The 25,409-nt window shown below is 48.5% G+C and overlaps 2 protein-coding genes across 6 annotated transcripts in view; one reads left to right on the top strand and one right to left on the bottom strand.

Annotated features, from left to right (window-relative positions):
* SART3 (spliceosome associated factor 3, U4/U6 recycling protein) overlaps nucleotides 1–20,035 on the top strand; it is a 50,865-nt gene extending 30,830 nt beyond the window's left edge. For all 5 annotated transcript variants that reach the window (XM_057526107.1, XM_057526105.1, XM_057526106.1 and 2 more), the window contains 14 exons: nucleotides 143–267; nucleotides 4,761–4,916; nucleotides 5,610–5,748; nucleotides 6,237–6,344; nucleotides 7,035–7,112; nucleotides 7,236–7,294; nucleotides 8,252–8,361; nucleotides 10,972–11,084; nucleotides 11,999–12,075; nucleotides 12,676–12,844; nucleotides 14,523–14,983; nucleotides 15,520–15,672; nucleotides 16,507–16,697; nucleotides 17,433–20,035. In XM_057526107.1, the coding sequence (XP_057382090.1) occupies nucleotides 143–267; nucleotides 4,761–4,916; nucleotides 5,610–5,748; nucleotides 6,237–6,344; nucleotides 7,035–7,112; nucleotides 7,236–7,294; nucleotides 8,252–8,361; nucleotides 10,972–11,084; nucleotides 11,999–12,075; nucleotides 12,676–12,844; nucleotides 14,523–14,983; nucleotides 15,520–15,672; nucleotides 16,507–16,697; nucleotides 17,433–17,595 (2,102 nt within the window). In that variant the 3' untranslated portion in view covers nucleotides 17,596–20,035. The remainder of the gene's footprint in view (nucleotides 1–142; nucleotides 268–4,760; nucleotides 4,917–5,609; nucleotides 5,749–6,236; nucleotides 6,345–7,034; nucleotides 7,113–7,235; nucleotides 7,295–8,251; nucleotides 8,362–10,971; nucleotides 11,085–11,998; nucleotides 12,076–12,675; nucleotides 12,845–14,522; nucleotides 14,984–15,519; nucleotides 15,673–16,506; nucleotides 16,698–17,432) is intronic.
* A 90-nt stretch (nucleotides 20,036–20,125) lies between these two features.
* FICD (FIC domain protein adenylyltransferase) lies at nucleotides 20,126–25,145 on the bottom strand. Its single transcript, XM_057526108.1, has 3 exons — nucleotides 25,039–25,145; nucleotides 23,256–23,614; nucleotides 20,126–22,388 (listed from the first exon to the last, which is right to left on the bottom strand). Exons 2-3 carry the CDS (start codon nucleotides 23,554–23,556, stop codon nucleotides 21,313–21,315), a joined length of 1,377 nt encoding a protein of 458 aa, XP_057382091.1. The 5' UTR covers nucleotides 23,557–23,614; nucleotides 25,039–25,145; the 3' UTR covers nucleotides 20,126–21,312.
* Between the last annotated feature and the right edge of the window lie 264 nt (nucleotides 25,146–25,409).

The raw sequence follows: 25,409 nt of genomic DNA, 5'->3' as shown, positions 1-25,409 counted from the left end.
AAGATCTCAGGAGTCCATCAGTGAGAGCCCTGTGGCCACAGATGTGGGAGGGGCCAGTGGCATCTGAGTCTCAGGGTTTACTCTGTTTGAGTTGATAAAACCCAATGGCAAGACCCATGGGGCTGAATCCATCTCTCAATAGATATGGAGGCAACGTTTGCAGAGTATGAAGAATGGTCAGAAGACCCCATACCAGAGTCAGTAATTCAGAACTATAACAAAGCACTACAGCAGTTGGAGAAATACAAACCCTATGAAGAAGCACTGGTAAGTGTTGGTCTCTTTTACAGTAAACGTCTCTCTACAAACTTTTCCCTAATTGATAGTTGCAAGTAAAACAGTATCTTTAACATTTGTTTTATTGTGAAATATACTATAGAGTGTATAAATGTGTACGTTCAGTTTACATCCTAATAATAAAGTGAACATCCATGTACCCACCACCCAGGTTAAGAAATAGAGCATTGCCAGTACCTTAGAAGTCTCCTATGTGCCCCTCTCCGATTGCCTCCTCTTCCCTCTCCCGAGAGGTAATCACTTTCCTGACTTTTGTGATAATCATTCCCTTGCTTTTCTTTATAGTTTTACAACCTGTGAACGTATCCTTAATTAATACATGGTTTAATTTTGCTTGTTTTTGAACTTCTGTATGATGGAATCATGCTGTATATTTTCTTTCATTCAACATGTTTTTTGGGTTTTACTCGCGTTGATGAGTATAGTTATAGTCCATTTGTTTTCACTGCTGTAAAGTTGTCGTGTGTAAACAATTTATTTACCCTTGTTCTGAGGTGGTTGGGTTGTTTCCAGTGTTTTGCTAGGAGGAGTAGTGCTGCTCTGACCGTTCTTGGACGTATCTCTTGGTACACGTTAAAAAGAGTTTCATTCCATTACGTCAGAATGGAATTGCTGGGTCCTAGGGTGATGCGGAACTGTTTTCCAGGCTATCAGTTGCTACTCCCGCCTGCAGTATCTGAGAGTTCTCATTGCTCTGCCAACCTGGGGTATTGACATACTTAAATTTTAGGCAATCTGATGGATCTGAAATTATAGTTGTAATTTGCACTTCCCTCATAACTAATGACGTTGAGCATCTTTTCACACCTATTAGCCATTCAGATTTCCTTAAAAAAAATTTCTTTTTGAAGTACCTGTTAAAGTCTTTGGCTCATTTTTCTTTTGGTTTGTCTTGTCTTTTTTCTAATTGATTTGTAGGAGTCCTGGGTCTTAATCCATACTTTTGGTTGTATGTATTACAGTTTTTTCCTCCCAAGTTTGTGGCTTGTCTTTTCCTTTTTTTTTTTTTTTTTTAGTGACATCTTTTGATGACCAATTCTTAATTTTAATCTAATTGGATTTGTCATTCTTTCCCTTAGGGTTTGTGCTTAATAAATCTCTCCATACTCTGAGGTCACTAATATACTTAGTTTTGTTTTTCTTCTGAAAGTTTATAGTTTTGTCGTTCATCTTTAGGTTTTCTTCTGGAATGGATCTTCGGGTATGGTCTGAGGCAGGGTCCAGTTTCGTTTTTCCATATGGAGAAACAGTTGTTCCAGTGCTGACTTTGATAACTCCATCCACCCTCACTCATATGCTGCCCCACGTCTGTCATGGATTAGCTTTCCATTTCTGTGTGGGTCTATTTCTGGGCTCTCTGTTCTGCCCCACTGGTTTATATTACACTGTTATAATGACGATAGTTTTATAATTAAGTTTCAATCTTTGGTAGCATGAGTCCCATCCATGTTGTTCTCCTTCAAGGGGGTCCTGGCGTTCTTTAGCTCTTAATACTTCCATTAAATTGAGAATCAGCTTTTCAAGTTCTACTTAAAAAAAAAAAACACAAAACTTGATTTTTTTTTTTCTCCCCCTACACTGCACTGCACCACATGCAGGATCTTAGTTCCCTGACCAGGGATCGAACCCGGGCTGTTGGCAGTGAGAGCATGGAGTTCTAACCACTGGACTGCCAGGGAATTCCCTTGAATTTTTGATTGGAATTGTATTGAATCTGTAGATCAATTTGGGGAAGAATTTGTGTCTTTTAAGTATTGAATCTTCCAATCTGTGAACATGGTATAGACCTCTGCTATTTTAAGTCTTGTCTGTAAAGTTTTATAAATTTATCCAGTGTCTTGAACACATTTTTAGATGTATTTCTAAGTGTTTTTTTGATGCTATTATAAATGGTATCTTTTTAAAGATTTTCTTTTCTAGTTGTTTGTTCCTGGTATATAAAATGCAATTTTTTTAGTATTAATTTTTTAATCAAACTTGCTCAATCCTTATTAATATTATAGATTTGGGGAGATTTTATGTGTTGACAATACACACACAATACTATTTGTAAATGGCATTTCCCCTTTCTTGGTCTTAGAATACTTTTAACTTCATTTACCACCCTCAGACTTAACGCTTTGTTTTCTTGTGTTCCTTGTCTTTTAGTTGACCCACAAGGCATAAATGCCACAATAATTTTGCAGTTCCAGTTTGTTTACATTTACTGCATGCATTTCCCATTTTCTTTGCTCTTTCTTCTCACATCATAGATCTTTCACCTGGAATCACTTTTCTTTTGCTTAAAGTCTGCCCTTTAGCATCTCCTGCACTGGATATTTGCTTGTAACAGATTTTCTCAGTTTTTGTTTGTTTTAAAAGGTCCTTACTTTGCTCTCCTTGAGAGTTAATTTCTCAGGATATAGAATTCTAGGCTGACAGTTCTCTTCTCTTGGCAGTTAAATATATCTTTTTGTCTTCCGGCTTCTGTTGTGCTGCTATGTCAGCTGTCTAACTCTTGCTTCTTGGAAGGAAATCCTTGTTTGTTCTCTGGCCAATTTTAAGATCTCATTGGTTTGGTTTGATGTCTGGCAATTTCATTGCAGTAGGTCCAGATGTGGATTTTTTTTTTTTTTTTAATTTTATAGTTACTTTATTTATTTATTTATTTATTTTTGGCTGTGTTGGGTCTTCAGTTCGTGCGAGGGCTTTCTCTGGTTACGGCAAGCGGGGGCCACTCTTCATCGCGGTGCGGGGACCGCTCTTCATCGCGGTGCGCGGGCCTTTCACTATCGCGGCCCCTCCCGTTGCAGGGCACAGGCTCCAGACGCGCAGGCTCAGTAGCTGTGGCTCACGGGCCCAGCCGCTCCGCGGCATGTGGGATCTTCCCAGACCAGGGCTCGAACCCGTGTCCCCTGCATTAGCAGGCAGATTCTCAACCACTGCGCCACCAGGGAAGCCCCAGATGTGGATTTTTTTTGTATTTATCCTGCTTGAGGTTTGTTGGGCTTCTTGGCTTTGTTTTTGGTATCTTTCACGGCCTGGTGAGTGAGAACACAGGCTCTGAGAGGTGGGCTGCCTCAAGTTTGAATTTTAGCTCTGGGCTAGTACTTAGCCTCCTTGTGACTCAGTTGCCTCGAACGTAAGATGGGTATAGAAATGATAGCTGCTTCCTACGATTGTTGTAAAGATCAAATTCTTTAAATTTATTTATTTATTTATTTTATTTTTGGCTGCGTTGGGTCTTTGTTGCTGCGCGCGGCCTTTCTCTAGTTGTGGCGAGCGGGGGCTGCTCTTCCTTGCAGTGTGTGGGCTTCTCATTGTGGTGGCTTCTCTTGTTGCGGAGCACGGGCTCTAGGTGCGCAGGCTTCAGTAGTTGTGGCTTGCGGGCTCTAGAGCACAGGCTCAGTAGTTGTGCATGGGATTAGTTGCTCCACGGCATGTGGGATCTTCCCGGGCCAGGGTTTGAACCCGTGTCCCCTGTATTGGCGGGCGGATTCTTAACCACTGTGCCACCAGGGAAGTCCCAAGATCAAATTATTAATATTATCTCTTAAACTGGCAAAAGCTTAACCTTCCCTTAGCCTTAACCACCTTCACTTAGATTTTGTTTGCAGTATTTCTTGTTTCTTGGCCAGTTTGTTGTTGATTTGCAAGAAGCTTTTTAAAAATATTTAATCTAGTATTTTCAGTTGTTTTCAGTGGCACAGTGTGTCTGGGTAACTGATTTTGTCAGTATTAGTAGAAACTGAGTCTCTGCAATATCATCTTTCTAAGTTCAGAGCATGCGTGCTCTCTCTCTGGTCTGCATGTGCTCCCTCTCCCTTTTTCACATGTAAATGATCGGTATTTAGTCGCATTTCACAAAGCTTCATTCATGAAATCCTCAGGCAGTTGAATTTTGTTTTGACCGTCAGCAGAGTGTGGCTGAGGAGAAAACAAGTTGAATAAGAGGATTTTGTTTAAAAAGAATTTTAATTGTACATCTTTGGATCAGTAAACATTGAGCATAGCCTCCTCCATCTCCTGCATGTACCTGTACTCTGGCAGGAGCTGGTATTTGGAGTGACGAACCTGAAATAGCACAGGGCACCAAGTAACTCTGGTATGGTTGCATTCACCCCACTTAGTAGGCCAAGAAAGTGATATCTGTTTTGAAAGGATGGTTAGCAATGGTAGTTGGCAAAGGTGTTTCTCTTTCATTCAGTTCCTGATTGATGGGAGATTTAAATTCCCTGTGGTCTAGGGATGGAGTTTAAAAAGGGTTCACAGAGCCTTTGTAACTATGGCCATGAAGAGGCACTTTGGATTCACTTTCTGCTAATTAGTTTATAGACCTGATATGCAGAGGTTCTGAGAGTGGGGATTGGTGATTCTTTTCTTGGTGCGGCCATTCTCACCAAAATTTACTGTGGAGCTGTGTGTGCTTTCTGACAGTGTCACATAGCTCATTTCAATTTCATTGCCATTATCCTTTGCCCCAGTTGCAAGCCGAAGCACCCAGGCTGGCTGAATATCAAGCATACATCGATTTTGAGATGAAAATTGGAGACCCCGCCCGCATTCAGTTGATCTTTGAGCGCGCGCTGGTCGAGAACTGCCTTGTCCCAGACTTATGGATCCGTTACAGTCAGTACCTAGTAAGATAACCTGCCTGTTCTAATCTCACTTTATTTTTTACCAATTTAGGTTCCATTTAAAGAAAATCAGAAAGAGTGCCAGTAGTTAGCTGCATGCTGCTCCTCTCTGCTTGACTCACTAAGGAAGTCTCCTGGTGTTTTAAGTTATTTTAAACTGATAACTGTAAAAAAATTTTTGCATAGCCTTACTATTGAGGGCTTTATAACAGATTAATTTTTCTTTTAACTTCTTATCATGGAAAAATGTAAATACATAAATGTAGACAGATAAGTAAAATGAAGCTGCAGTTAACCATCACCCAGCTTCAACACTTAACTAATGGCACTAGTCTAGTTTCATCTATAATCTTACTAGGTTCCTTAACTATTTTCCTCCCTTCCATGTTATTTTGAAGCAAATCCAGAAATCACATTTTGATGGTAAATATTTCAATGTGTACGTCTAAAAGATTTGAATTGGGATCTAAACAAGATCCATACATTAGGATTGGCTGATGTCTCTTAAAGCTCTTTGATCTGTAGGTTCCCCTCTCCACCTCTGTCCTCTTTTCCTGCAAAACCCCTTGTGATTTTTTTGTTGAAGAAACCAGTCATATTAAGGAAATGTCTTTTGTTGGTTGTGCTGGGAATGTCTCATGGATGGTGAAGTCTTAATAAAATTTTCTTTCCTGACCCTGGCATTCTTTATCATAGGATCGGCAGCTGAAAGTAAAGGATTTGGTTTTATCTGTACACAGTCGCGCTGTTAGAAACTGCCCGTGGACAGTTGCCCTGTGGAGTCGGTACCTCTTGGCCATGGAAAGACATGGAGTTGATCATCGAGTGATTTCGGGTGCGGATGTTTTTGTGGGAAGACTCCTAAGCTTTTTGCCCCGAGTCAGAAACATTGAGCTGTGACAAAAGTCATTAAATCAGCGTTCCCCAGGCGGTTACTTTGGGATATTGGGTATTAGTGACAAGAAGGGCTCTAAATGGGAGATACGAAGTAGTTGTATTTTTGACTTCTTAGACCTTTTTAACGTCTTAATATTCATTGTGATTTTCCAGGGAGTCATGGTCTTTTCTCCAACGTACTTGGCCTGGAGCACTTTAATGCAGGGCACCTTGTGGGGTGTGCCCTTTCTAGAACACAGTTTGTGCACCGCTGTGGCAGCCTTTCCTTTGAACATTTCTCTCTAGCTCATTCCACTTGGTTGCATCCCATTATTACTATTACTGTTTAAGCCATATGGAATTTTATAGTCAGTAGCAGTTTTTATAATCATCTTGATAACTTCTTTTTGAATTGGCAACAAATCCTGGCTTTTTCTTCGACTCCAGTGACCTTCGAGAAAGCTCTGAGCGCTGGCTTCATTCAGGCCACTGATTATGTGGAGATCTGGCAGGCGTACCTTGATTACCTGAGGAGAAGGGTCGATTTCAAACAAGGTATTGAAGTTTATGTGTTTCCTATCAGAACTGAGCTTTTCCTTAACATGTGTTTTGGTAGGATGTCCCAGTTGCCCAAATATCTCACGATGGGGCAAGTGATATTGGTAACTTTTTTTTTCTCAGAAATTTTAGCTATTTCAGTTTGTAACGAATCATGCCGTGGATTGTAAAGGGAGAGAGTAATGGTCCTAATGGTTTACACTGGCTCCTGCCAACTTGTTTAGTCTCATTTCTCCCTTCTCTCCCTTCTGTGTATCCTAAATAGTTCTTTACATGGGACTGCTGTGTTCCTTTTAAATCATTGAACCTCCATGGGATCCCCTGCCTTCCTCTCTCCTCCCTCAAAAAAGAAAAAAAAAAAAAAGAGCGACCAGAACCACACGCCCCCACCCCTAATTGGTGCTTGCTTCCTCATGCAGGGGGCTTTTAGCCATTCTGCCGGCTCGGGGAGACCCCCTCTGCTGTGCTCCCGCACATGGCGCCCTTGTCACCTTTGTCCTCATACTGTCTGTGATGTGCTGCCTTCCTGTATCTGCCTCCCCCCACTGTGTGATGAGGGCAGGGACTGGCACTTTTATTTCCGTGTCCCCAGCATGATGCCAGGGAGCGTCAGTGTAGGATTGAAAAGAACAAACAAGACGTGGCATGTGGTTTCCTCGAGCCGAACCTCTCTGCACTTTCTCACAGACTCCAGTAAAGAGCTGGAGGAGCTGCGGTCTGCGTTCGCCCGCGCCTTGGAGTACCTGAAGCAGGAGGTGGAGGAGCGTAAGTGGGGCCCCCCTCCTGCCTTGTCCGCTTGTGCTTCCTGTTCTGGTCGGTGTACCTTTTCAGTCAGAGGCCATTTGCCTCTCAATTACTTTCTGATTTCGTCTGCTTCTGTTCTTCAAGGTTTCAGTGAGAGTGGAGATCCAAGCTGCCTGATCATGCAGAACTGGGCTCGGATTGAGGTAAATGTTTTTGACACATTGTCAGTTTCATCCCCTTTTGAGGGACCTTTGTCCGATAGTGTGACCGAAGCTGAGTCGGGATCCCAGGTGACGGTCTAGGCCCTGTAAGGATTCATGTTTATTTCCTTGCTCGACACACATTCGTTTCTGTCTTAGGGAGAATCCTAGCTCCCCGCTTGAAGTTGCGCAGCAGCTGTCTGAATGCCAGGCGCTCGCTTGTGTGTTACCTCTTCCCCTCCCGCGCTGCGCCCCATTGATGAGCACGTCCCCAGCATAAGCAGTTTGCAGGCCTTTCGCTGTGTGCCGGGGGACGAGAGAAACCCTGTCCCTGTGCTAGTAAGGCTTTAATCTAGTGTGAAAGACAGACAGTTTCACAGATAATCAGAGGGTATAATGAGTTGAATGTTATTGCTGAACCAAGGACCCCAAGGTGAGTAAGACGTGAACCCTGCCCTTAATCAGCTCATAGGATTGTAAAATGCTAACGTTTTCTCCTCTGGGGGAGAGTCAGGTATCAGGTAGTTGGTGGATGGGATGGTTGTGTTGAGACCACGTTAAGGATGCAGCAGCTGCGGCTCAGAAGTTAAGAGCCGGCATCTGCTCCTCGATCCATCTTTCTTTCTCTGCCTTGCCCTTCAAATAAAACACTTACAGTTAAGCTTGTTAAAAATAAAAAACGCCTGGCCAGTACTGTCGTAAGTGCCTGTGGGCTCCCCAGTGTGGTTCTCGAGGTGAGCATGGGCAGACAGCCTGAGGCTTGTCGCTGCAAAAAGGCTGACATGCTTGGGCCGGGCTGTTATCATGGGGGGTGGCCCGGGAATGTCCAGGGAGTTAAGTAACGCTGATAGTTTTGGGGTGGGAGGTTTTTAGCCATGTGCGTCTGAAGTGTGTTTTGTAGCGAGTGTCACCATCATAAGGTCTGAGTCCTCTCCTAACTCAGTCTGCTAATGCGTTCAGGCTCGACTGTGCAATAACATGCAGAAAGCCCGGGAGCTCTGGGACAGCATCATGACCAAAGGGAACGCCAAGTATGCCAACATGTGGCTTGAGTATTACAACCTGGAAAGGTAACCGGCCGGGGTTGGGGGCGGTGCTTGTCAGGTGTGACCCGCAGTGCCCCCTGCCTTCTGCAGCCTGGGCCTGCTCCTTGCAGCACACTGCTTCTCTTTATCGTCCTGTCTCTCCTCGGTGGCTGGGGGTTTATGGGGCAGGGCTATAGAGAACCAAAGATAATATTCTGTGCCTGGGCTCTTATAGCCATGCATTACTTTTTTTTTTTTTTTTTAAACATCTTTATTGGAGTATAATTCATTACTTTCAATTTATTTTGGTTTGTTTTGATTTTTGGACATGAATGTTTTATTTGACTTTCGGGGGAGCTGTTTATTTTTTGTATCTGCTTTGTCTATAAAAGTAGGAAATAATAAAAAGCAGAGAGGAAAAAACCCAAGTTTTTTTGCAGTGACAGGCCCACATACAACCACCATTAGTTAATGGTTTGGGTATGTTCTTTGAGACTTTCCTGTGCTTATATTTTTAAGAAATGATGATGCAGTTATAGTATACATTTTCTAAACCTCTAAAATTATTTTAAATAATGTTTATGACATGGAGAAGGTATAAAGAATATGACTAGCTTTTAAATTCAGTATATCTTGGACATTGCATGTCTATAAATACATCTTTTTTCTGTTCTGAACATTTTGTTTTTTTTACCCCCGATTTAAAAAATAGTATGTGCTCAAGTTAAAATTGAACATTTAAAAAAATGTGAGCTAGAAAGTGAAAGTCTTAAAATCCTTCCCCAGAGACGATCACTATTAAAGCTTCTTGAATATTCCTCTAGATCAGCGGTTCTCAAATGTTTTGGTCTCAGGACCCCCTTTACACTCTTAAAATTTGAGGACCCCCTCAAAAGCTTTTGTTTATGTGAGGTATATTTATTAATATTTACCATGTTAGAAAATAAAACTGAGAAATTAAAAAATATTTTTATTCATTTAAAATTCACAATAAATTCATTACATTTAACATTTTTATGAGAAAGGACTGCTTTCCAAACTCCAAAATAATGCAGTGAGAACGTGGGCTGGTTTTATACTTTTGTAAATATCTTTAGTCTGGCTCAGTAGCAGACAGCTCGATTCTCACGTCTGCTTCTGCGTCCCCTCTGTTGTGATGTTTTCATTGAAGAATATGAAGGAAATTTGGCCTCACACAAATAAGAGGTTAGGAAAGAGAAGGGGGTATTTTTCAGATAATTGCAGATATTCTTCTTTCACACTACAGCAAAATTTAACAAGTCATAGTCATTTGCATTCTGGAATCTGAAGCCATATCAATGAATTTTTCACTCTGTTGCATTAATATCCATTGGTCTGTTTTGCACTGAGCAGACCTTTTACCCACGCATGATCCCGTGACATGCGTTGTGTGTGTGGAAAATGCTGACTCATTAAGTCCTGCAGCTCTTCCAAATATTGACGCGTTTCATTATCCCATTTGTTACATCTGCACTGATCTTTGTAGAAAAGCCTTACATGTAGGAAGCTGTCAGACTCACGGTGACAGATACAAATTTTCCAAAGCTCTGATTTTCACTTGAAAGCTCCAGTCTTATCACCATCAACAAAAACTCTTAAGTGGTTTTCCTTGAAGTGATAGCCTCACTTCATTAATTTTTGAAAATGTCTAGCAAATACCCAGGTCTGAATCACCATAGTTTTTGTCACTCAGCTGTTCTCTCAAGTGAAAATGATGTTCCATGAAAAAAAGTAACTAGTCCAGCTTGCAACTCAAACAGTAACCCATTGTTTCTTTGCTACAACCATTGTACTTCGGTATAAAGAGGTGCTTTGATGTGTGCATCCCATTTGTCACACAGAATATTAACAAGGTGTGCACTGTCTTGATCTGTGCTAAGAGCCACTGTAGCTTTTGCACCCTCAGTGCAAATGTCAACACAGTGGAAAAAGTCCAATAAATGTTTCGGTATTATTATGAAAGTAGTTTTGACTTTGCAGACCTCCTGAAAGGGTCTTAGGGACCCTCAGGGGTCTGAACTGCTGCTCTGAATTTTTTCTGAGTGTCCTAATACGTATTTACAATGTTTATATTTATAAAAAATTTTAAAACAGAAATGAGAACATAGCATCTCATAACTGCTGGGATGAACAGAATGTTGTTTTAGATATACTATCCTGATGAGCAGTATATATTTCCATGTCAGTGTAGGAAGATCTGACTCTAGGCATGAAATCTGACAGCCCCCTGTGTCAGTGACTCTCCCCTCGAGTGGGACCGTGTCCTAGAATTTCTCTAGGGACTTTATCAAGTCACCCACAGCTCTTGGGTCCCCCCATGCATTGCACACGTGAATGCAGTAAAGGCAGAACGCCTGGCTGAGGACCACTGTCCCCAGGTGCGTTTTCCACTAGCACCGACTTGCTAAGGGAAAGAGTGGCTTAGAAGAAAGCCTTCATTTTTGACTAGAGGGGCTCCCTGGGCAAAGGAGAAAGCATTAAAAGTATCAGTAGCACACAGAGCGTGGCATCTCCTCAGAAGCTGGAGTTGGCGGTGGGCTTTGATGCCGAGACGTTAGCTGTGTGAAGGCAGCCCTCCCTCTGCGCCTTCCGCTGTGCGTGCTGGTGGCGCCAACTGTGTGTTTTCCGCCTTAGGGCCCACGGTGACACTCAGCACTGCAGGAAGGCTCTGCACCGGGCTGTCCAGTGCACCAGCGACTACCCGGAACACGTCTGTGAGGTGTTGCTCACCATGGAGAGGACAGAAGGTGGGGACCTCGGCGCGCTGCCTCTGGCTTGGGGTCTGTCCCTTTTGCCATTTGGTCTCAGGTCTGTAGGCTTAAGGACAGACTGTGTTTACGGCTTCAGCCCCTCGAGGGGCCTCTCTGATGCGACCGTCACGCGGTGCTCGCCAGTGAGGGGGGAGTCCTGCAGCCCTCCTCAGACTCCACGTGCGAGGGGGCCCGTGACGATGCTCTGGCGCAGGCCTCTCAAGACTCTTTAGTGGGGGCTGTTGTGTGTGGCATCCCTGGCCTCCCTCTACCCGCTGGGTACCAGTGGCGCTTTTCCTGCCCCCAGTGCTGACCACCAGAACCGTCTGCAGGCGTTGCCAAGGGTTCCCTGGGACTCAGGAGAGACTGTGCTCCAGCACAGCGCCGAGAGGCACACGGCAAAACGTGCTGTCTGGTCACGTGTGCCTCCCTTGTGAATCTCAGAGCCTCAGTGTTCAGTTTCCATGGGCGTTAGTCTGGATTTGGGGTATGAACCCCTCAGAACTGGAGATAGACACCCAAACAGCAACAACAGTAAGAAAAACACCCCAGCATTTATCATCTGAGGAGCTCTTAAGTTCTTTCGGTCTTAGTACAGATGTCTTGTACCTTTTGCATTAGAATGTTTTCATAATCTTTGCCACAGAGAGCCCATAATAGAACCTATTCTGGTTTTCAAGTCTCCTTTCTAAAAGAGAACGGATGTTCTAAACACACCTGGAAGGACTGTTTGAATTCTGAAACTTGAAACCTATACAAATGAAATCTTCTTAAAATGGGGAGCCAATTCTCCAGTTGTTACTGTTTGATGGAAGAGCTTTCTTCTGGAGGTGCGGGACAGTAAGAAAATTTTATATTATTATATCCTTCAAAATCCAAAGAAGTGAAAGTTTGCTTCTCTTCCTCTCAAGGTACTTTAGAAGATTGGGATATAGCCGTTCAGAAAACCGAAACTCGACTGGCTCGCGTTAATGAGCAGAGAATTAAGGTAACGATGCTCTTTATTTCAAGTCTTTGAACCTCTGAAAACTACTTTGACTGTGTTTGGTATGAATGTTCCTTGTCAGAACCTTTGGGGTCGTCCTGAGAAATGTCTTTTACTCAAAGTATTAACTATGAAATGTTTGAATCAACATTTAAGCCTGTCATCTTTTTAGATCGGCTTAAAACTTTAGCCCCAATGATAGATACAAATCCAAAACAGGACTTTTGGCCCTAAAGGTTATTGGAATAGACGAACAAAGTAAAAGAGGAGCCTGACATACTTAGCCTAGTGATTGGAGCATGAACACCCCCAGATGAATCAGGGCCTCGGTTTTATAGATTTTTTTTTTCTTTCTTTTGGCGAGTCATTCATGGGGATCTTGTGAGACATACCGTAGACTTGAGATGCGGCTCCCAAGAAGCCTGACGAGGCTGCGGCTCAGCCGGGGAGACTGGGGGCAGCCCTCCTCCTTGTCCTCTTCCTGCTCTCCTCCCTTCCCCCGGGTGGTGGCCGTCCTCCCTGTGCTCCCACCTCTTCCATCACGAGTCAGTAGACTTCATGTAATCGCCGCATCCAGTGATGCGTCATACCCCGATTTTCCAGGCTGCGGAGAAGGAAGCAGCCCTCGCCCAGCAAGAGGAAGAAAAGGTTGAACAACGGAAGAGGGCCCGGGCAGAGAAGAAAGCGTTGAAAAAGAAGAAGAAGACCAGAGGCTCGGACAAGAGCAAAGCTGATGAGGATGATGAGAAAGAGTGGGGTGACGATGAGGAAGGTAAGGCCTGGTAGGACTTCACCTGGGACGTCCCGGAGCTCCAGACAGGGCGCAAAGCAGCACGGAGAACTTTCTTGCATTTGAGAATAAGTTGCTTGCGAGGTGCCCACCACCCTCCCTGTCCCTGCCTGCCCTCTACGTGGGTGCCCTCTTCCCCGGCTTGACTCCAAGGCCCTGTGCCAGGCGCCACCCCGTGTAGACACACCCCTGCCCATACCCCCTGGGCTTCGCTCCCTACCCTGTTGCTGACACCACCGCCCCCTTCCTGAGTGGTGCCTCCTCTCCCTCCGTGGGTTCCCACACCCCACCCTGTACCGTCACTCCCTGAGCATGGATACTGCCTTATCCTCAGGCCCCGGCGCCCCTCACCGCCACCGCAGCCGGGCCCTGCAGTGACACCAGCCTTACTTGTCCCCACCTGATGGTTTTGACAGGTAGAATTTTCCAGCCAGTGTTTGTCACCCCTGCCATTTCAGGCGTGGGCAGGTGTGGGTCACATTTGTTTCAACAAAATCAGTCAAGGTGAACTGTCTCTAGACACTAAAGGACGCTAAACATTTTTCTAGTTCAGAGTTGTCAACCAGAGGGAAATAGTAATGGAGTCATTGTTCAGTTGACCAAGAATTTCTCCCCGAGTCTTTCTGGAGCCTTCAGAAATGACCGTGGGTAGCTCACTGTGCTTTAGGGCCTCTGGTTTAGCAGGGGAAGGCAAACGGGACCTGTGACCGCAGTGACGTGTAATAGGGACTCGGGGAGATGTAGGTGTGAATCATGGTGGAGGCCAGGGAAAGCACTAGGGGGTCAGCGGCCTGCAGGAAAGACTTCGTGGGGAAGTGACGCTGCACCTTGGCATCTGGGGGAGGAGTGAGTGACTGTCAAGTGAGAAAGAAGGGAAGGGGCCAGCCAGCCAGGGTCAGCAAAGCACAGGGCACAAAACAGCCTGGCATTTTCTCTGAGCAGCAAGTGTCTGGCTTTGGGCCCTGATGCATGGCAGAGGGCCGAGTGCTGGGGTGGGTGAGGCTGGGGCAGCAGGCAGGCCAGCAGGCCCAGTCAGGGCACCCTGGAATGCAGCGTGCCACGGTCAGGCTCCATTGGGAAGGCAGTGGGAAACTGATGGGAAGGTCTGGAAGCAGGGGGCCCTCACCAGTTGGGTTTCAGTATTGTCCCCCTGGAGGCAGTGGGAAGAGCGGGTTGGAGTAGAATGTTGTTAAGTTCTGTTGAAGGACACGAGACAATCGTGAACGTGGGTAGGAACTGTAGCACTTTGTACTGCTTCCAGGGGTGGCCTGGGGAGCACATACTTCAGTGTCACCGGAGGTGCTTGTTCACACGCAGTCCCCAGACTCTATCCTCCCCTTGCTGCCCTGGGCTGTCTAGGATGGGGTCATTGGGATTTGCCGGCCCAACTTGGAGACCCACTGACCTCTCATATGATTAAGCGTGGCCGATGAGGACTTAGGTTATCACTTGCACCTGAGTTCGTCCCCTCACACGAATGTAACTGGGGCCCGGAAGGGAGTGGGATGAGTTGGGCGGGTCAAGAGAGACCTGGCAGAGGGCGGGGGGGGCGCGTATAGGGGGAAGAGCCCTTTCCCTGCCAGCCGCTCCCCTTGCACAGCTCACCGGCAGGAAGGGGCAGTTAACTAATCGTCACTGCTTTTCTCCTGACCTACTGTAGAGCAGCCTTCCAAGCGCAGGAGGGTGGAGAACAGCGTTCCTCCCGCTGGGGAGGCTGAGCCGGGCCCAGAAGCCCGCCCGGGCCTCTGTGGGGGCAGCGCCCCTGCGGCCGCGGAGCCCCCCTCCGAGCAGCAGGAGCAGCGGGCGGCCGCCCGAAGGAGGGATGTGCCCAGGGTGCCGCACGACAGCAGCAAGGACGGCGTCACCGTCTTCGTCAGCAACCTGCCCTACGGCCTGCAGGAGCCTGCTGCCACGCTCCGGCCACTCTTCGAGGCCTGCGGGGACGTGGTCGAGGTCCGCCCCATCTTCAGCAACCGTGGCGACTTCCGGGGCTACTGCTACGTGGAGTTTAAAGAGGAGGCGGTGGCCCTGCGGGCCCTGGAGCTGGATCGGCAGACCGTTGAGGGGCGGCCAATGTTTGTCTCCCCCTGTGTGGACAAGAGCAAAAACCCAGACTTCAAGGTTGGTTTGTGTAAGAAAGCACGCCTTTACGTAGGGTTGCGGTAGGACAGGGTAAGCGCTCTTTTCCTGCAGCAGCTCATATTTAGAATACACGTGGAACATTTGCTAAGAACGAAACTTGCGCGTTAACCGGGTCAGTTCTGTTCTGAGCTGGTTCGCTGAGGTCTCAACTCGGGGCTGGGTCACTTCGAGCTGGCATTACTTGACAGATGACGATACAGTTAGGAACTGTGTGATGGCTGCTTGCCGTTGGATGGTTAGGAGTGACAAGGGACGTGCCAGGTGCTTTGTATGTTACCTCATTGGGTCGTCACCCAGGCTCTGAGAAAAGTGGCTTCACTTGCCATTTTACAGAGGAGGAAGTGGAAGCTTCGAGAAGTTGAGTGACTTGCCCAGGGCGAGTTAACAGTTCCCGGCACCTGGAGCGGGCTCTGGGCTCTGGCTGGGCCAGGCCTGTGGACAAGGCCTGACCCTGTGTCGTGGGGAGCTGGGCTGGGGCTCGGGTCACGGTTTCCTCTCCCCACTCCTCCCTGTAGGTGTTCAGGTACAGCACTGCCCTGGAGAAACACAAGCTGTTCGTCTCGGGCCTGCCATTCTCTTGCACGAAAGAGGAACTAGAAGAGATCTGCAAGGCCCATGGCACTGTGAAGGACATCCGGCTGGTCACCAACCGGGCCGGCAAACCCAAGGTCAGCGTCTGAGCAGACGGCAGTCGCCTCCCGGAGTCTGGGCGAGCCTCTGTTCAGAGATTACTTGGTTCTGGAGTGGGTTCTGATTTGTCTACTAGGAGGCAGACGAGAAGTTAACAGAAGGATAGATGCGCGAGGCTCTTTTTCCATTTGGAGTCAGATGAACCCGTATGTGGCTCATTGTACTAAAAAGAATAGGGTGTTTGAAGAAAAACTACCACGAATTAGCAGGGGCTCCAGTGCAGCTCCCAGGCTGCGGAGCCTTGGGGTGAGGTGCCCCCCTTTGCAGTCTCCTCCCTCCTGCCCGGACCCCTCTTTTCACTAGGCCTCTGGCCATCTCCCCAGGTCCCTGCACGGGCTTTCCCCTCACCATGTCCTCCCCTTCTCCGGTCCCCTCAATCTCTTGTGAAATCCTTGACCACGTTTTGAGTAGTTGTCTAAGAAGAGTTTGGTTGACCTCTCAACCCCCGTCCCATTTATCCAGGTTAATCGAGAGTTGAAGAGTATGAATAAGGGCGGCCCGAAGGCACAGGGACATTGGGGCTCACCTGTGTCCAGGACACCTCATCCATTTGCTAGATTTATGCTGGTCCATCTCCTTCCTTTCTTTTTCTGGCTGGAGCAAGCACAAGATGCACTGAACTTAAGTTATTTGAAGTTAGTCAGTTGCAGAAATAGGGAGGGAGACTAGGGCTGTGAGACCTGTAGACAAAGGATGGTGGTGGTGGGGAGGGAACCCAAGGGTCGGGGGCCTGCCCTGAACCGGCCGGTGAACCTCAGGGAGGAGGTTGTGCCCTGCAGCACTCACCTGGCCGGGCTTTTGCAAACTTTCAGGGCCTGGCCTACGTGGAGTACGAAAACGAATCCCAGGCATCTCAGGCCGTCCTGAAGATGGACGGCATGACTATCAAAGAGAACGTCATCAAAGTGGCCATCAGCAACCCACCTCAGAGGAAGGCTCCAGAAAAGCCAGAGGCAAGGAAAGCCCCGGGGAGCGCCATGGTGCCGCGGCAGATCTACGGAGCGTAAGTGTTGTGTGCTCGTTGGTGCAGACGTCGTCCTGGCCTGCACCACGGTGACCGAGTTTCCTGTCAGCGCGGTGAGTGCGCGGTGAGTTCAGACGGAAGGTCAGGGCCTGGCGTCCCTGGGGCGCTCACACTCGTTCCCAGGGCAGGGTGTCTGCAGCAAGTCCACGCTGAGGGCCAGTCTGGAAGTGGGACCCTCTCTCGTGTTCGCCGGTTAACACGGGTGATTTATTTATTTTATTATTATTTTTTTAACACAGTGATTACGTTAAAGTCCCCTTTGGCAGGTGAATCCATATGTGTAGGTTCCAAACCTGACAGCCATGTGCTTGCCGTGCTAATCTGTATCTCCACCTGTAATCCAGATAGAAGCTGTGTTCTCACCCGATAGGGATGAGGTAGCAGGGTGCGAGGTTATTTGGTGAAGTCTGCAAGGTTAGAGCCCTTTTTATCCACCCTAGGTGTGATGGTATTACACAGGCGTGGCCCTGGCCAAAATTGTGGAAAGGCAAAGTTGGTTAAAGTGATTTTTACGTAATAGCCGAAGTCAGGGAGAACAGGGCTCGTCTTATTACCCTTTACCCCCGAAGTCAGGGAGAACAGGGCTCGTCTTATTACCCTTTACCCTTCTTTATTTTTGTTTTTCACCTTTTACCTTGGGGTGATCTAAGACCGTCCTGGCTTATTTTCATCAATTATCACCTCAGAAGGTCCGTGCGTTGTTTGCTCTTCCAGGCGGGGGAAGGGGAGGACCCAGCTCTCTCTGCTGCCCCGCGCCCTGCAACGCCCAAGCGCCACCGCGGCCCAAGCTGAGAACGGCCCTGCCCCGCCGCCGGCGGCCACCGAGGTACCCAAGATGTCCAATGCCGACTTTGCCAAGTTGCTTCTGAGAAAGTGAGTGGGACTGTGCGAGAAGGGAAATGCCTTACTTGATGCTGGCCGGGAAGACGCCCGGTGGCCCAGCTGCGCCCTGGCTGTGCAGGACCTGGGGCAGCGCCCGTGGCCACACGCTTGCTCTGGTTTAGGTAGGACGGGAAAAGGGTGTCCAGGGAAAGAGGCTTTAAGTGCTCCCTCATATTGAGGGCGAGAGGACGAAAACGGTCACTCCACAGGCTGGGCGCAGGGTGCGGTTTCCTAAGATGTGTCTTAAAGAGTGAGAAACAGAAGTGAAACGCGAACACACCATTTTGAGACCCCCTTGTCCAAATATTTTTGGCCACCTCTGGTCCCCTTTTTATAAGACACTTCTCTTACACCCTGCACAGCACATGTGCCCGTCACTCTTTTTAAAAGACAAAATGGCAGATGTTAGTAATTCACCAGAATGGCCTATTTTAGTAAAGGGGTGGGGGCAAGGGGCACATAAAAAACATCTGATGGGCTTTTGTTCACGGGGGCTGTGCGTTTTTATATTACGTATTTGTAAATGACACGTCAACCCACTGTTTTGTTTCCTAAAAGCAAAATACTTGTGACATTTGTTTTGTATAGGAATTCTGTGCGCCATCTGCTATGGACGTTTTTCTTTGCCTAGTGACTAGTGAACTGTGTTCTTTGTCTAAATGTTGAGTTTCAGCCCTTTGGTTTTGTTTAAATAGCATTGTCAAGTGCAAACTTAAATTCTCCCCATTTAGCTTTGTTTATTAAACTGAAGTTCTCTTAAAAACTTCTTGTCGAAAGGTACCCAGATGTGCATTCAAATATGTATTTTGAAATGGGTGTACCTTGGTTTACCTAATGGGTGTGTAAATAGAACTTTTGTAAGTCAAATCCGCTTGGCACTTTGATTTAAACCATTTCTGCTGTGATGTCTTTGGTTTTAAACTATAGTTTAGAGCAGTTTGGCGCTTACAGCTTTCAAGTTTTTTACCCACATCTTTTATCCAGTATTTATTGCTTTGAAAGTGACATTGGCAGTTCAGTAGGGAAACTGACTTTATAAAGGCACTCTGGGGGAAAAAATCGGAATTCTCATTTATCTATTTCTAAAGGTTTTATGCATCATTCAGGCTTTCCTATATTTTTTAACTTAACATTTTTAATGGACAATTTGAAACAGATAAGTAGAATAGTAAACTAAGCCCCGTGTGCTTGTCATCGAGCTTCAGCATTGCTTAGCTCGTAGCCCGTCTTCATCTCCACCTCCTGCCCCTCTTGTATCCCCTGTGTTCTGGAGGGATATCCCAGACATCATTAGTGCTAACCCAATAACACTGTAGCATGTATTTCTAAGGACTTAAAGGCCGTGGTTTTATCATTTCTAGAAACATTAGCAGTAATACCTTAATGTTATCAACCATCCAGGCAAATCTCCAATTCCCTGTTTGTTGTTTTGTAAATAAGTTTTTTAGTTGATAGGTTCTCTGTACCTCATCTTTATCTTCTGCACAGAATGTTTGTTGTTAGGTGTTTTTGAATTCAAGCAGCGGCTGTGAAGCAGTCAGAAGAAACTGTGTTCTCTGGGATGGCCGGCCATCCACTTCCCTGCAGAGAGGCCCATTCCGTGGGTGAGAGGATGTGGGTCAGTCGGGGACCAAGGGGCCATGGACCTTTCCTTAGCAATCCAGGTCATGTGGTGCTAAACGGTTTTGTTCTCCTGCTGTTGCCAATCCTCTGACTTCACTTCACCCTCTCAAATGTCCACAGGGGCTTGTTACAGAGGTGGACCTTTCAGACTCGAGCAGGACCCGATTTAGGTGCAGGGTGTTGACTGTTCTAGAAATAGATTTTCAGGAACTTAGGAGTGGGTTTATGTAGTCCTGGGGGGAAAAAAACTGATGGTAGATAGATACATGAAAAACCATTTCGGCTACTCGTGTCTTAGTGCAAGATCAGCGATACATCCCTGTCAGCATAACCAACCAGTTCTGTCTCGTTGTCTTGTTGAAATAATTACCATCTTGGATCTGTTTTTCTCCCAGAACAATATAAAGAATAGGGCTAAAGTTCTGAAAGAATCCCTCCCTCACGCTTAGGATAGATGGGAACATCTCTCTCTTGAATAAGGTAGCAAAGTCTCAGGCATTTATGTAACAAAATACTTTACTTTATTAGTAATTTGTTAAAATAATACTCTTCACATAGCTAAAGTGCAAATTTCTCCCTCTAGTACAAAGCAAGCACTTCTGTCAGGCTTCCTTGGTGTGCTTATAAAGAGCAAGATGATAGAAGAGTTAAGGTTTAAGAAATACCTTATGGCAGCATACAAATACAAAAATATTTTTTATCAAGGTTTGAATAACTATCACTTGGGGCCATTTCATACATCTTTTCACTTATTAATCTTTCAGAAAATTACTCCATGCTTATTATACAATTAAATAACTGTATAAACACTGCATCAGAATAGTGTCCTCATTACTATAAGGATCTGAATTTTCCAATCAGACAGCACTCGGTGGATACTCACCAGCATTCAGACACTGACAAAGTGCGTACAGTGTTAGACATCGCCAGCTCGGTCACTGGAAAAGGGACCCAATGGCTTCCAGCCATTCAGACTAAACAGCAGCAGCCAACTTGGAAACTTGGCTTTGTTACATGTAACATTTTATCCTTTAACAAGTTGCTAGGAACATAAGGCCACTCCAAAGCAATCTGCTCCGCTTCCCCGAGGGGACAATGGCTGTGGGGGCAGGTGAGTGGATTAAAGGGACGCATCCTGGCTGCGATCAAAGGTGTTTCTCGGCTCCTGTGAACTGCCGCTCCGACTCCTCACAAATGCTTGTTGGGTACTGACTAGGCGTCTGTCTTCAGATGTGTCCTAATGCCTGATTTGCAGCAGGATTTGTTAAGTGACAAACCCAGAAGAACCTTTAGACTGAAACATCTGGTCTGAATTGCTGCAAATGTGAGAAACATCAATACAAAGAACCCAGGACAGCCATGCCCCTGTTCTTAATTAGAGAAACGGTCGATGTGGCAAAATAACAGCCTCTGGTACCGGAGTTTGCAAACTATGGCTCAAAGAATCTTCCTTGAAATAAGTGAGGTATCTAACTAGATATATTGTAAACGTTCATTTCATCTCTCAGAAACTTGCTCTGCCGGTAAGGATTAGTCACAACACTAACCTCTTGGTAGGGGAGCCAACACCTGTACGCAAGGAAGCTTTCAGTCACTTCTCAGAGCTGCGACCGGGTTCTCCTCAGCCGTGCTGACTTCTCTCAGGTAGTCACGGACCCTCGGGGCCGGTTCCAGAAAGGGCTGCAAGGAGTTACTCCTCCGGACCTCATCCCACAGCTCCCCCACCGCAGTGCAGATTCTGCTCCAGAACCTGTGTTCTGGTCACATAAGGAGCACTGATGCCCCCAAAGCCTGCTGGGGCCACCCCAAGGATCGGGGCCACCAGCACAGACAGCTGACACCACACATTACCAGCTCAGAGGGAAATAAATAACTGGGCTCAATTATAAGTTACCTTAGGGACAAGGCTTAATAATTTAGTTTTCTTCTTTAAAGAAGCATTTGGAAAGAATGCTTTTAGAAAGAATGTTTAAGTTCCTTACCCATCTTCCTCTTGCTCTGGGAGATGACTAGGTTTCTAGAAATGCTGAGTTTCTTGGATTTATTCCCCCCTGGGACATCCTTTGCCACCAAGGGAGGATTTGGAGCGTTAGGGCTTCACAGGCAGCGTCTCCTTGAACCTAGAGTGGTTGGGTCTGGCCTCTGGCAGTGCCACAGGGTACTCCGTGGTGGCAAAGAGCAGGGTGTCCAGGGTGGTCTCCGTGCACTTGGCAATGAAGCGGATGAACGGCCTCACGTCGCCTTCGTTGGCCACCTCCAGCACGTGGTAGTACTCGGACCTCTGCTCCTTGCGGACGGTGATGGGCGGGTAGCCCGCCTGCATGAGGATGAGGTTCATGAGCAGGCGCGAGGTCCTTCCGTTGCCGTCGATGAAGGGGTGGATGTAGACGAGTTTATAGTGTGCCAGGGCCGCAAACTCCACTGGGTGCAGGTTCATAGCGTCCTCTGAGTTGAGCCACTGGGTGAACTCCTGCATCTGCTTCTCCACCTCCTGAGGGTGGGGCGGGACGTGGTGGCCCACCAGGACCTGTGTCGTGCGGAAGCGGCCGGCTTCCACGGGATCCACGTACCCCAGCACCCGCCGGTGGATCTCCAGCACGTCGCCGATGCTGACAGAGCCGATGCGGGAGAGCAGCGTCGTGTTGACATACTTCATGGCCGCGTGCATGCCGATGACCTCATTCTGCTCCTCCAGGCTCTTCCCTGGCACGGCGTAGCGGGTCTCCAGGATGTGCCTGATCTCTGAGAGGGTGAGAGTGTTGCCCTCGATGGCCACTGTATGGTAGATGTGGTGGTAGTACGTCTCCTCCATGACCCGGCGCAGTGCCGAGTTGCCCTTGGGGATGGACATGACCTTCTTCACTTTGCTGTCGATGATGCTGAAGTACCGCTGGTCGATCTCCTCCACCAGCGGCAGCGTGCGGTCGCGGTTGACCAGCGCCTTCTTGTGGTGGGGCGCGATGGTCAGCGCTCTGGTGTACAGGTAGTCAGCCTGGATGATGTCCCTGTCCTCTTCTGAGAAGATGCCGAACTCATTAAGCGCGTCCACGAAGCCCGGGTCCATGCTGAGGGCATGCAGGAAGAGCTTGTGGGCTTTCTCCCGCTTGCCCTGGCGTTTCATTTCCAGGGCTTGGTTCAAAGCTGCTTTGGCTTCTAACTTGTTGGCTAGAAAAGAGCCAAAGAGGCGTGGGTCAGAGAGGGCAGAGGACGTTCAGGGGAGGCACCGCCCGACAGCTGGTCTCCTCCAGGGCCTCGGGGGCTCGACCTAGCCATGCTGTACACGCCCTTCCGCATACCTGTCTGTGCAGACATGTTTGTTCCCTGCAGCCCAGTGGGGCCCTGTGCTGGTCGCTGTTCACTCAGCCCCAGAGCCGTTCTCTACCGTGGGGGCAGCAGCCGGGCCCCCCGGCCCCCTCCTCTGACCTGCCGTCGTTGAGCGGCTGTGTTCTCCCACGGCCGCAGCTCCTGTCAGGCGGCCCTCCCCTACGTCTGCTCCAGCTCGCAGCCGTTCTGGTGATTTCTTCTGGAGGTGCGGGTCCCTTCCCCCTGCCTCCACCCCTGCCCCTTTAGGCCCTGGCTGTGAAAGGCTCCTCACTGCTGCTAGACCCTGGGGGCCTCCTCATCCCTGGACCTTTTAAAAATTCTTTTAATCTAATGGTTTTCAACTGGACCCTGCTGTACATCTGGCCCTTTTCTGCTGGCCCTCCCACCCCCAGGGCCAGCCACACCTCCCAGACTTCTTTCAGTTCCTGAAGTGCCCAGGGCTCTCCTACCTTGTGGTCTCTGCCTGGAACACTCTCCCCTCAAACCTTTTCCCTTGGGTCTCTCCTCAGGCATCCCCTCCTCCAGGGAGCCTTCCTGGTGTGCTCCTACGGCTCCCTCTGCTTCCATATCACCACATGTATCTCAGCCACCTATCACCTTGTCTAGCTAGGAGCTCAGGGCTGACCCTGTGCCCCGCACACACGACATAGCTGGCCCTCTGAATACCTATGGGATTAACGAGCGTCGAGGCGAGATGGCCAGTCTTACCTGGAGAGGCCTTGGTCTTGACCACCAGCGGTGCTGCATCCCTGGAGGTGACACTGAGCTCCGTGGACGGGCTGGTGCACTTGGTGATGGCAGGCTGGGTCCTGTCCAACTTGCTCCTGAGCAGGTAGAAGCCTTTGAACACAGCCAGACACTGCTCCTCCATGGCCCCCAGCGGCAGCAGCAGGGCCAGCAGGGAGCCCAGCACCATGCTCAGCAGTATCACCCACAGGAAGCGGCCCCAGACTGAGACCCATTTTGGTTCAGTCACCGCCATCACTGAAGCCATCGACATGAGTGTCATCTGGACCAAGGGGTGGGCCCCTTGCACATGTCCACAGTGGCCTGGGAGAGAGCAGGATCTGCAGGGAACCAGGAGTTGCAGGAGTTGAAGCAGGGGAACCGATACCCTGATGACACATTTCTGGCTTCAGGGGAGGCGTGGAGATGCCAGGGTTCTTAATTCACTGTGACCAGGGGTGGGGGCGAGGCAAGGATTAGGTGCCGCCCCCAGGGCAGTGTGACGCTGCGAAAAGCAGTGCTGCTGCCACCCAACTGCTATTAAACACCTACTGCGTGCCAGACCCTGTGCTAAACCCTAAGGACCTCACACGTACCCTCCTGCAATCTTCAACAGGAGCTGAGGCTGCCCCATTCTCGAGCTGAGACCGGCTCAGAGAGGTGAAGGCCCTTACCCAGTCACCCAGTGAGCAAGTGACGGTCTTTCGTTCAGGAACCCATGGCTCAAAAGCCTCCCCACTTAAGCATAAATCTCTGTGGCCTCTGACCCCAAACACTGGGTGCCCTAGACACATAACACACATGTCCAGAACAGCTAAGGTAGTTCTGAGGCTCATTCTTTGCTAAGTACAACTGTTCGGAGGCCTGATTTATTGCCACCTGGCAGTCAGCTCTTCCTGCCCTCACCCTGCTATTAGCCACAATGCTGTTCCCCGCTCTGGCCGCCTTTTCCTGGCCTGTCCAGGAGGCATCCCGCATAGAGTTTGGGCAGTCTGAGCATCTCAAGAGGAACTCAGGTTGTGGGCTAGAGGGGTGACCACTTGCCTTCTGTAACAATGAGCAGGTGCTTGGGGCTGGCAGTGGGAGTGGAGGGATCGGGTCTGCAAGCACCATCATACTAACAAGCATTTATTAAGCAACTATGGTGTGCTGGGCATTGAGCTGAGTGCTAGCAATGCCTTATCTCACCTACCCCTCACCACCTCACGGAGGAAAGCTACCCCTAGGCTCCACTTCACAGACAAGAGAAACTGATACACAGAGAGCAAGTCAATTCCCAGACAACCTACAGGGAATAAACAGAGGCATTCGGGAACGAATTCCCAGTGCATCTGGGTCCAGAGTACCCAGGTCTTCACCTCTACTTTATTCATAATCAGGGCCCAAGCACCCGATCCCGTCTGTTTCTGGTACTGGACCAAGACCCACAACTGACTGATAAGGTTTCTGGGGGAGCCTGGCTGGTTGATACAGAACATCTGAAAAGGCTTGGGACGAGCTCTAATGGGGAGGTACGAAAGAGGGTGTGGGTCACTGCTTCGTCCAGATGGTCGGCGCGGGCTCCTCGGCGGGGCTGGACTTCTCCGAGGAGGACGTGCGTTCTGGGGGCACGAATCTCTCAGCCCTCACTAGCTACTAAGGGGGAAACAGGGGCTCCAAGAGGCGAGGACACTGGACTAAGGTCATTCTGAGGAGCCGCCCCTTTCCAAACCCCACCCAGGGCTCACTGCCCCGCTGCACCCTTCCCGGTTCACCCCCTCCTCACCTCGCGCCACTACCCGGCCCTGCTCTGCTGTCGCCTTTTCAGCACTCTGCAGTCGCCTTCTCAGCACTCGCAGTCTCGGCTGGCCGCCGGCTCCGGGGACCTTTGCCGTCAGCCCGTGGCCCCGCCCTCGGCAACTCTGCATTGGTCGGCCCGCCATCCTCTTCGCAGCGTATTGGCTTCCTCAATTTGTCTGCGCCTCGCATTTCCGGGTTCCAGGTCTGCCTCCGCTTTCCCGGGAAAGACGCGCCGTGGGCCACTCCCATTGGCTGACTCCTGTATTGGTCTCGTGCCCGAAAGGACCAATAAGCAATAGGAGGGGCGGGGCCTGAGCGACAAGCGGGAGCCCCAGGTGCGGAAAACCCCTGCCTATG

This window comes from Balaenoptera acutorostrata, chromosome 13, assembly GCF_949987535.1.
Source record: "Balaenoptera acutorostrata chromosome 13, mBalAcu1.1, whole genome shotgun sequence".
Classification (NCBI taxonomy): domain Eukaryota; kingdom Metazoa; phylum Chordata; class Mammalia; order Artiodactyla; family Balaenopteridae; genus Balaenoptera; species Balaenoptera acutorostrata.
This window is presented reverse-complemented; position numbering and strand designations above follow the sequence as displayed.

Excerpts from the sequence above, each read along its gene's own strand:
- FICD (XM_057526108.1), bottom strand. The coding sequence starts at position 23,556 with ATGACACTCATGTCGATGGCTTCAGTGATGGCGGTGACTGAACCAAAA. Across the intron at positions 22,389-23,255 it reads CAAGACCAAGGCCTCTCCAG|CCAACAAGTTAGAAGCCAAA; the intron begins GTAAGACTGGCC and ends GCTCTTTTCTAG.